Source organism: Bombina bombina, chromosome 12 (genome assembly GCF_027579735.1).
Source record: "Bombina bombina isolate aBomBom1 chromosome 12, aBomBom1.pri, whole genome shotgun sequence".
Classification (NCBI taxonomy): Eukaryota; Metazoa; Chordata; class Amphibia; order Anura; family Bombinatoridae; genus Bombina; species Bombina bombina.
This window is the reverse complement of record NC_069510.1, coordinates 39,021,990-39,034,122: the sequence shown is the minus strand read 5'-3', so window position 1 is coordinate 39,034,122 and position 12,133 is coordinate 39,021,990. Positions and strand designations below refer to the sequence as shown.

Here is a 12,133-nt window from a genome sequence, read left to right as displayed (position 1 = left end):
CTTACTATTAATTTGTTTAATTGTTTATGTTACTCAAATTTACAAAATTTGATTCAGATGCACATGCCTCATAAGAAGTGTAGAACTTCTATTTCAAAAGTCTGTTTTTTGCTCAGTGGTGCTGAAGGCACCATATAAAAACTCTTAGATAATTTGGATGTGGCCCATGAACAGTTTTTTATGGAGCCCTGATTTCTGGTAATTAGATCATAGTATAATATATTTGATAATCTCATGGGTGCATTATTTCAAATCTATAACTGTTCTAGAATATATTCATAGATAAAGATAACTTACTTGGGTTGTAGTAGTTGAATTTACCGGGAATATCTGTCTTCTGATATGAACCAGTCATTTGAGAACATGTTCCATGTCTGATAATATAAAGAAATATAGCAGTGCTTTAGACATATATTGCTGATCAGAATCAGTGTAACAGCTATCAATGTATGTGAAGCACCCCAAGGAACTTGTCTAGTTTGCACATTTATAAACCAAGTCATGAACAGTCAAGGGAGCTCGTAGCAAATTATGGCTGTCCATTCATTCTGCAAATTTCATAAAGATGCTCAACAGATCAATGTGTGCTCAGTAGAGAAGTCTAAAAATCTAAACACCAATTGTTTTCCTATTGAAATGCTAAATACTCTTGAAGACTGAACATAGAGGCATGAGGCACCTGCTAGGGTAGAATAAAAGGTCAAGTTTACTGGTGTCTACAATATTCTTTTCTCTTTGGAACCTCTAAATTTGATTTCATTTGATTTAAAGGGACATAAAACAAGTTGGAATAGAGACAAAATATAATAATATGTACTTTAATTACTTTATCTGCAAATTTATACTGCAGTGCCTGGCCATTAAGCCTTTCTTTTAAGTTTCCAAATTGTACAGCTCCAACCACCCCCCCCCCCCCCACACACACACACAAACAATTCCTTCTATGGCTGCATCTATATCCACATTTGATTTGTTAGAATGCAAGACTTTAACACCTAGAAGCAAATAAGCTGCTGTGAACTTAGTTGAAATACAATCACCTAGATTACGAGTTTTGCGTTAGAGGCTATGTGGTGCTAACAAGCAGTTTTCCCTTACCGCTCACTTACCTGCAGTGCTGGTATTACGAGTTTTCAGAAACCCGTCGTTAAAAGACAAGAAGTGAGCCTTGAGCAAAATTTTGCTCATTACCGTACTCCAATACCAGCGCTGCTTAAGTCAACGGTGAGCTGGTCGTACGTCCTCGTGCACGATTTCCCCATAGGAATCAACGGGGAGAGCCGGCTGAAAAAAAACCCTGAGTCTAAACACCCCTAATCTTACAATTATTAACCCCCAATATGCCACCCCGACATCGCCAACACCTACATTATAATTATTAACCCCTAATCTGCCGCTCCGGACACCGCCGCCACCTACATTATATGTATTGACCCCTAATCTGCTGCCCCAACATCGCCGACACCTACATACTATTTATTAACCCCTAATCTGCTGCCCCCAATGTCACTGCAACCTACCTACATTTATTAACCCCTAATCTGCCACCCCCAATGTCGCCGCCACAATATTAAAGTTATTAACCCCTAAACCTAAGTCTAACCCTAACACCCTCTAACTTAAATATAATTAAAATAGATCTAAATAAAATTACTATCAGTAACTAAATTATTCCTATTTAAAACTAAATACTTACCTATAAAATAAACCCTAAGCTAGCTACAATATAACTAATAGTTAAATTGTAGCTATCTTAGGGTTTATTTTTATTTTACAGGCAAGTTTTAACTAGGTAGAATAATTATTAAATAATTATTAACTATTTAATAACTACCTAGCTAAAATAAATAAAAAAGTACCTTTAAAATAAAATCTAACCTAAGTTACAATAAAACCTAACACTACACTATAATTAAATAAATTAACTAAATTAAATACAATTACCTAAATTAAATTAGCTAAATTACAAAAAACAAACACTAAATTACAGAAAATAATAAACAAATTACAGATATTTAAACTAATTACACCTAATCTAATAGCCCTATCAGCCAATCGGAATTAAGGTAGAAAAAAATCCTATTGGCTGATGCAATCAGCCAATTGGATTGAAGTTCAATCCTATTGGCTAATCCAATAAGGCAATAGGATTGAGCTCGCATTCTATTGGCTGTTCCAATCAGCCAATAGAATGCAAACTCAACCCTATTGGCTGATTGGATCAGCCAATAGAATTGAACTTCAATCCTATTGGCTGATTGCATCAGCTAATAGGATTGTTTCTACCTTAATTCCGATTGGCTGATAGAATTCTATCAGCCAATCGGAATCTAAGGGACGCCATCTTGGATGACATCACTTAAAGGTACCTTCATACGTCAGGTAGTCGAAGAGGATGCTCCGATGTCTTGAAGATGGACCCGCTCTGCGTCGGATGGATGAAGATAGAAGATGCCGTCTGGATGAAGACTTCTGCCCATCTGGAGGACCACTTCGCCCAACTTGGATGAAGACTTCTCCCGGCTTCATTGAGGACTTCGGCCCGGCTTGGATGAAGACTTCTCCCGGTAAGTCCATCTTCAGGGGGTTAGTGTTAGGTTTTTTTAAGGGTGTATTGGGTGGGTTTTATTTTTAGGTTAGGTACTTTTGGCTGCAATAGAGCTAACTGCCCTTTTAAGGGCAATGCCCATCCAAATGCCCTTTTCAGGGCAATGGGGAGCTTAGGTTTTTTTAGATAGTATTTTATTGGGGGGTTGGTTGTGTGGGTGGTGGGTTTTACTGTTGGGGGGGTTGTTTGTATTTTTATTTCAGGTAAAAGAGCTGATTACTTTGGGGCAATGCCCCGCAAAAAGCCCTTTTAAGGGCTATTGGTGGTTTAGTTTAGGCTAGGGGGGTTTTTATATTTTGGGGGGGCTTTTTTATTTTAATAGGGCTATTTGATTAGGTGTAATTAGTTCAAATATCTGTAATTTGTTTATTATTTTCTGTAATTTAGTTTAAATTTTTTTGTACTTTAGCTAATTTAATTTAATTTAATTTAGGTAATTGTATTTAATTTAGTTAATTTATTTAATTATAGTGTAGTGTTAGGTGTTATTGTAACTTAGGTTAGGTTTTATTTTACAGGTAAATTTGTATTTATTTTAGCTAGGTAGTTATTAAATAGTTAATAATTATTTAGTAACTATTCTACCTAGTTAAAATAAATACAAACTTGCCTGTAAAATAAAAATAAACCCTAAGCTAGATACAATGTAACTATTAGTTATATTGTAGCTAGCTTAGGGTTTATTTTATAGGTAAGTATTTAGTTTTAAATAGGAATAATTTAGTTAATAATAGTAATTTTATTTGCTTTATTTTAATTATATTTAAGTTAGGGGGTGTTAGGGTTAGACTTAGGTTTAGGGGTTAATAACTTTAATATAGTGGCGGCAACGTTGGGGGCAGCAGATTAGGGGTTAATAAATGTAGGTAGGTTGCGGAGACATTGGGGATGGCAGATTAGGGGTTAATAAATATTATGTAGGTGTTGGCGATGTTGGGGCAGCAGATTAGGGGTTAATACATATAATGTAGGTGGCGGCGGTGTCCGGAGCGGCAGATTAGGGGTTAAAATTTTTATTATAGTGTTTGCGATGCGGGAGGGCCTCGGTTTAGGGGTTAATAGGTAGTTTATGGGTGTTAGTGTACTTTTTAGCACTTTAGTTATGAGTTTTATGTTACGGCGTTGTACCATAAAACTCATAACTACTGACTTTTAAATACGTTAGGACTCTTGTCAGGGTAGGGTGTACCGCTCACTTTTTGGCCTCCCAGGACAGACTCGTAATACCGGCGCTATGGAAATCCCATAGTAAAAAGACTTTACAAAGTTTACGTAAGTCGTTTTGCGGTAAGACCAAAGAAGTGTGCGGTGACCCTAAACCTTCAAGACTCGTAATAGCAGCGGACGTAAAAAAGCAGCGTTAGGACCTCATAACGCTGCTTTTTTTACCCTAATGCACAACTCGTAATCTAGCCGAATTTGTTTCTGACGCTAAACACTGATAAGGGGGGTGGTTCAGACTACTCCAGACAGCACACCTATGTAACTAATTTTGCTTATTTTTAAAAATTATTTTAAAATACTTGCCAGTTGCCAGCATTTGTTAAACATTTTGTATGCAAACTATTTTTACTTAATTAGCCCTTATAGGATATGCACAGATCTCAACATGTTTTATGGCACTTTAATTTCATTGTCACTGTTTTTAGTCTTTATGGTATCTCTTTATAACTATTAGCTCCAGAAGCTATTGGACTGACATGCTGGCATTTTCTGTTTCTCAACTCTCTCTCTAGAACATAATATTCCAATGCCATTTACCATAAAATTCACTTATCTATCTGCCTATCTATCTGCAAGCATGCTGTCAGGTGAACTGCAATACCGGTGTCAAATATTGTAAACGCAGATTAATAGTAAAACCATGCTAATCCACCAGAAAGCCACAAGATGGGTTTATTATGAATTTGTAATGAATTGGAATGACCATAAATTAGAAAATCTAGCAAAAAAAAAACCATGTACAACAATTTATATAGTTTACCTAATTTAATAGGCTCAGTGTCTATACAGATGTATGTGTATTTAAAGGGTCCATGGAGCTGCAGGCCTATTGATCACAACATCATGGATTCCCTGGTAGTTATCCCTTAGATCCCAATACAACCATGTGTTGTTCCGCTCACCTCATTCGTGTATGCACAGTCTTAACTTCTTCACTGCTTTCTCCCTCACTTAGCTCCAATGTCCCAGCGTTGTATTTATCTTTGTGTTGCTTCAGCCATTTACACGTGGAGCCAACAGCGATATCGTACCATTTCCCATAAATCTGGCAAAGTAACAGTCATACTGGATTGGTCAGTAGTTTTCAGAATACATTTAGATTTTTCTTTGTCTTAACTAAACCATGCTAATTTCACTTTCTTTAACTAGCTGATAGGCTATTAACATCAAAATTGGTTATGTACCTAATGTTTTCTGTAACAGCGATATTGGAAAGGGACATGATACCCAATTAGTAAAGCACTTGTAAGTGATGTAGCATAGCTGTAAAAAAAAAACTCCTAGAAAAAAATCACCTGAACATCTTTATGTAAAAAAGAAAGATATTTTACATAAAAATGTCCTCAGTAGCCACATCCTATTGTAAAGGATTTTTAATAAGCTAATCAGGATGCTAGTCCTGGGACTTACAAGGGAGCAAGCATCTGGCATGTGTGGGCGGAGTCATGTTATTTCTCTCCTTAGATTAAAGGACCATTAAACAAAGTTGAATAGCATAATCAACACGTTCATACTAAAATATCAATGGAGTAGCACTTACTCTAAATTTCTAAGTAGCAGTAGATATTTTTCTACAAATTTCAAAACGTCATTCCATTTCCCCATTCCCCGTATCATGTGACAGCCATCAGCAAATCACTTACTCATACATGTATATACTGTGAACTCTTGCACATGCTCAGTAGGAGCTGGTACCTCAAAAAGTGTGCATATAAAAAGACTGGATACAATTTGCAAAATTGCAAAGTTTTTTAAAATGTTATGTTCTGTCTGAATCATGAAATTTAATTTTGACTTTAGTGTTCATTTAAGGAGGAGGGAATTTCAGGGAAATCTTGTGAGATCACAGTAAAGCAAAGTGTGACATCAGCACTGTTGAAGCTGATTGGATGTTGTGTTTTGTTTCAACTTGCAGCTGATTTATAACTCTTCCAGAGCACTTAATATCGCAAACTGAAGAAATTTTGAGGTAAAATATCTTCCTTTTTTCCATAGAGATGTAAAGGGAATATTTTGTCCTGGCAGCTTTTTACAGTTATGCTGCATCACTTTTTTTATAAACAATTAATGTATTTCCCCATAGACATCTATGGAGCGTAAAAGGTGTGTGCGGGGGGAAACCTACTCACGCGCAAACCCAATCGCATTTAACCAAAGTGTGCTAACCCGACATGAAGTATTAGTATTTCACATTCAAATGTTCTTCACATAGCAGAATATGTTCTATTTATACTTTAAACACATATAATATATATATACATATAATATATATATATATATATATATATATATATATATAATTATTTATAGGTACAGATATATAAATATAGGAATATCTATTTAAAAATACTTATTTTACATTCCAATGTTCTTCACATAGGGGAATATGTTCTATTTGCAGTAAATATGAATATTGCATGCATTTTATATAGGTTTTCAGCTACTTGACTCCAATGCACTTATATTTATGTCTATATATGTATATGTATTTATGTGTTTATATGTGTATATATGTCTGCAAATACATATATACACATATAAATACATAAATATATCTGTACACACATATAAACATATATATATATATATATATATATATATATATATATATATATATATATATATACAGCTTATACAACATGTGTATGTATGTATCTCCATGTTAAAGCCCTTTGAAGCCCTCATATCTTTGCACAAAGAGCCGCGATAAACCCCTTATTGTTTGCACGCAACAGTTAGCCTGCCACTTGTAATCTATCCCAAAATATGGAAACACGTAACTTCTTGAAATTGTATAGTCTTGAAGGCTTAATACATAAAAATACAACATAGAAGTTGTCACAGGTAAATAAATGAGCAGGTGATAGGTATGCGAAATAGACTTTAGGCAGATATGAAAATGGTTAGGTTATTAAGGATTATGCATTCTTGTGTACATTCCAAATACATTACTTTTTTTAAATTGTAGTTACTTTTTCTAAGGGTCCCACCTCCAGCATTTGCACTTGAATATGACTATTATATATGTTGATATTTAAAGTTTTACCTTTGGAAGATCAAAGTTCTCCTGGACTTGAATGGTTTCTGTAGGTTGGGTCGGATTACAACTTCCCAATACTAGGAACGTAGCTAAAAGAACTAAAGACTTCATGTCTTCTTCTGTATTGTCCCCTTTGTAAAAAGAAGCTGCCCCTAACACTCTGCAATGTCAGGAAGACTACAAATGACAGAGACCGATATCAGAAGGATGAAGGGAAGTGTAGGGAGGTTTAATGTTTGACCACTCTATGTGACCAATCCGTGACATTGTATTGATCTGCCATCTCAGCATGGCAAACATCACCCGTGTTCTCTAGTACTGAAGAGATCTGACATGTTTACAGAACATATCGCACCAGGGAAAACATGACAGATAAGCGTTTCATGACTAATCAATACAAAATTGTGCTTTATTTCAATTTGACTACAACCTAAAAATAACAAACTGAATCAAGTTAAAAAAAAATACATATATATAATACAGAAGGGCTGAGTGAGATCAGATCATTTTGGTCATTTTATGATAGATTCAGAAGCTTCTAAAAAGCTTTTTAAGAACAGTCTCTCTTTCTTTATAACAAGAATCTTATTTTGTTCTATATTGTAAAAGGACTTTAAAAGGACACTTAACACTAAACACGTCATGCACCTTCTGCTAATCGCTGGGTGCTGCCATTTTGGAACCTAGGTTACACTGCTGGTATTTGAAGGAGAATTATTGCACATGTGCAAAGAGGTAAGCACAGGAATGTAGTAAAAGCTTGATTTCAAAATGGCGGCACCCATGACTAGAGAAAGGTGGGGAATTATCTCAGTACTTTGCTCATAACATGAATTTATTCTTTAATGTCCCTTTAAGGCCATTATATATGTAAGCACTGTATTGTAAAAGTGTTTAATGCAAATTTGCAAAATTTCAATGCTTTTGTAGAAACCCTTAAAAAGATTATCTAGAGTATCTTACCTTGTTTTCTGTGGCCAGTTAGTAACAGATATAAAAGAACTAATCAACTACACAGTAACCCATTTATCTAAACTTCTCTTATGCATTTAATCCACAAATACATTACTGTACCTTAAAGGGGGGGGGAATTCAAAAGTGCACTTCCAGTCAAACAGAAATAATCATCTTAATCTACTTTCAACCCCACATCTATTAAATGTATTTTATATTGAAAGACATCTTGGTAACAATTACAAAGTTAACAACTTGAATCTATATTTGCAAAGTATAAAGGATTACAATGTTGTATCTCTTATTAGTGGTAACACCCACCAGAGTCCATGTCATCTTTGTTTGTGGATCAAGTGTCCTTTTTTCATTATTTCTTTATTCAAAATAACATAAACCCACTTACCCCCTCCCCCCAAAAGGAAAAAAGAGGATAGAATAACAAACTCAACACACATCTATTACATTTTAATACTTTTATTTTGGACCCTTTATAGATGTTAAAGATGCTGTGATGTTCATTTGTAGATTTGGTGGGGGGGGGGGGGTATGGTTGTAGAAGGAGCTTAGTTGTCTATTAATGCACAAAAGGGAAATGTACATACAAGTAATTAGAGTATGTTAACCTCTTGGTTGCCAAACCATTCTTGTTTAAAAAGTGTCTGGAATCAAAATATTGCCGTTGGCAGGACAATTCTATTGACAGTATTCTATTGATATTGTGATGGCAAGAACCTAGCCCAAATTCTAATCATAACCCCTAACAACGTATAACCTATAATGTTAACCTGTGACCAAGGTGCCAGTCAATAGTATGGCTGATTCTGTGATTGTGCAGCATGGCATAAGTTAAAAACAAAGGCACAATAAATATGAGGAAATAAAGGCTCTGTTTATTGATGAATACCAATAAGAATAATTTACAAAATGTAATCAACCATTATGAGAAATACCCCTTCCTGGTGTCATGTTTTCTCCTGTTAAGTGTAGTCAGTCCACGGGTCATCCATTACTTATGGGATATTAACTCCTCCCCAACAGGAAGTGCAAGAGGATCACCCAAGCAGAGCTGCTATATAGCTCCTCCCCTCTACGTCATACCCAGTCATTCTCTTGCACCCAACTAATAGATAGGATGTGTGAGAGGACTGTGGTTATTAAACTTAGTTTTTATTTCTTCAATCAAAAGTTTTTTTATTTTAAACGGCACCGGAGTGTGTTGTTTTTTCTCAGGCAGCATTTGAAGAAGAATCTACCTGAGTTTTGTGTATGATCTTAGCGGACGTAACTAAGATCCATTTGCTGTTCTCGGCCATTCTGAGGAGTGAGGTAACTTCAGAACAGGGGACAGCGGGCAGGTTCACCTGCAAAGAGGTATGTTGCAGTATATTATTTTCTAAGGAATGGAATTGACTGAGAAAATACTGCTAATACCGATATAATGTAAGTACAGCCTGAAATGCAGTAGTAGCAACTGGTATCAGGCTGATATGTATGTATGTTTACACTTAAGTATTTCTGGGGAATGGCACTTCACTGGGAAAATACTGTATGCATATAACTTTTAGCCTAATCTGCAGTGGGAGCGACTAGCAGCAGGCTTTTTAATGACATTTCATAAATTAGATTTTAAACGTTTGCTGGCATGTTAAATCGTTTAATTATCTGAGGTACTTGGTGAAAAATTGTTTTGGGCGTTATTTTCCACATGGCTGTCGTTTGTTTTGAATTAAAACAGTTTTCTGAGCTTCCCTCACTGTTGTATTGTGAGTGGGAGGGGCCTATTTTGGCGCTTTTACTACGCATTAGAAATTCAGTCACAGTCTGCCTTCTTCTCCCTGCATGATCCAGGACGTCTCTACAGAGCTCAGGGGTCTTCAAAACTAGTTTTGAGGGAGGTAATCACTCACAGCAGACCTGTGAGACTGTGCTTTGACTGTGATAAAAACGCTTATATTTTCAATTGTTATCCGTTTTTCTGATATTAAGGGTTAATCATCCATTGCTAATGAGTACAATCCTTTGCTAAATTTATGCATTTACTGTGAAAATTTGGTTTCTATAACTAATCCGGTTCATTGTTATTCAACTGTGACAGTTTTTGTGTGCTTCTTAAAGGCACAGTAACGTTTTTTATATTGCTTGCAAATTTATTTGAAAAGTATTTTCCAAGCTTGCTAGTCTAATTGCTAGTTTGTTTTAACATGTCTGACACAGAGGAATCTCTTTGTGCAATATGTTCAAAAGCCAATGTGGAGCCCAATAGAAATTTGTGTACTAATTGCATTGATGCTACTTTAAATAAAAGTCAATCTGTACATTTTAAGAAAAATTCACCAGACAACGAGGGGAAAGTTATGCCGACTAACTCTCCTCACGTGTCAGTACCTGCATCTCCCGCTCAGGAGGTGCGTGATATTGCGACGCCAAGTACATCAGGGCGGCCATTACAAATCACTTTACAAGACATGGCTAATGTTATGACTGAAGTTTTATCTAAATTACCAGAACTTAGAGGTAAACGCGACCACTCTGGGGTGAGAACAGAGTACGCTGATAATGTTAGAGCCATGTCTGATACTGCGTCACAAATGGCAGAACATGAAGACGGAGAGCTTCATTCTGTGGGTGACGGATCTGATCCAAATAGACTGGACTCAGACATTTCAAATTTTAAATTTAAGCTTGAGAACCTCCGTGTATTATTAGGGGAGGTATTAGCGGCTCTGAATGATTGTAACACGGTTGCAATCCCAGAGAAATTATGTAGGCTGGATAGATACTATGCGGTACCGGCGTGTACCGACGTCTTTCCTATACCTAAGAGACTTACAGAAATTATTACTAAGGAGTGGGATAGGCCCGGTGTGCCCTTTTCCCCCCTCCTATATTTAGAAAAATGTTTCCAATAGACGCCACCACACGGGACTTATGGCAGACGGTCCCTAAGGTGGAAGGAGCAGTTTCTACTCTGGCTAAGCGTACCACTATCCCGGTGGAGGATAGCTGTGCCTTTTCAGATCCAATGGACAAAAAATTAGAGGGTTACCTTAAGAAAATGTTTACTCAACAAGGTTTTATATTACAACCTCTCGCATACATTGCGCCTGTCACGGCTGCGGCGGCATTTTGGTTTGAGTCTCTAGAGGAGACCTGTAGCTCAGTTCCATTGGATGAAATCATAGACAAGCTTAGAGTCCTTAAGCTAGCTAATTCATTTATTTCTGATGCCATAGTACATTTAACTAAGCTTACGGCTAAGAATTCCGGATTCGCCATCCAGGCGCGCAGAGCGCTGTGGCTAAAATCCTGGTCAGCCGATGTGACTTCTAAATCTAAGTTGCTTAACATACCTTTCAAAGGGCAGACATTATTTGGGCCCGGTTTGAAAGAAATTATCGCTGACATTACTGGAGGTAAGGGACATGCCCTGCCTCAAGACAGAGCCAAACCAAGGGCTAGACAGTCTAATTTTCGTGCCTTTCGTAACTTCAAGGCAGGAGCAGCATCAACTTCCTCCGCTACAAAACAGGAAGGAACTGTTGCTCGTTACAGACAGGGCTGGAAACCTAACCAGACCTGGAACAAGGGCAAGCAGGCCAGAAAACCTGCTGCCGCCCCTAAGACAGCATGAAGTGAGGGCCCCCGATCCGGCAACGGATCTAGTAGGGGGCAGACTTTCTCTCTTCGCCCAGGCTTGGGCAAGAGATGTCCAGGATCCCTGGGCGTTAGAGATCATATCCCAGGGATATCTTCTGGACTTCAAAGCTTCTCCTCCCAAAGGGAGATTTCATCTTTCAAGGTTGTCAACAAACCAGACAAAGAAAGAGGCGTTTCTACGCTGTGTTCAAGATCTTTTGTTAATGGGAGTGATCCACCCGGTTCCGCGGTCGGAACACGGACAAGGGTTTTACTCAAATCTGTTTGTGGTTCCCAAAAAAGAGGGAACCTTCAGACCAATCTTGGATTTAAAGATCCTAAACAAATTCCTAAGAGTTCCATCGTTCAAAATGGAAACTATTCGGACCATCTTACCCATGATCCAAAAGGGTCAATACATGACCACAGTGGATCTAAAGGATGCGTACCTTCACATACCGATTCACAGGGATCATTACCGGTACCTAAGGTTTGCCTTCCTAGACAGGCATTATCAGTTTGTAGCTCTTCCCTTCGGGTTAGCTACGGCTCCAAGAATCTTTACAAAGGTACTGGGCTCTCTTCTGGCGGTACTAAGACCGCGAGGAATAGCGGTAGCTCCGTACCTAGACGACATTCTGATACAAGCATCAAATTTCCAAACTGCCAAG

At 37.2% G+C, this 12,133-nt stretch overlaps 1 protein-coding gene across 1 annotated transcript in view; it reads right to left on the bottom strand.

Annotated features, from left to right (window-relative positions):
• AMBP (alpha-1-microglobulin/bikunin precursor) overlaps window positions 1-7,099 on the bottom strand; it is a 42,575-nt gene extending 35,476 nt beyond the window's left edge. The window contains exons 1-3 of the mRNA XM_053695362.1: window positions 6,879-7,099; window positions 4,735-4,877; window positions 298-374 (exon numbers count right to left, since the gene is read on the bottom strand). Coding sequence (XP_053551337.1) covers window positions 298-374; window positions 4,735-4,877; window positions 6,879-6,983 — 325 coding nt within the window. The 5' untranslated portion in view covers window positions 6,984-7,099. The remainder of the gene's footprint in view (window positions 1-297; window positions 375-4,734; window positions 4,878-6,878) is intronic.
• Between the last annotated feature and the right edge of the window lie 5,034 nt (window positions 7,100-12,133).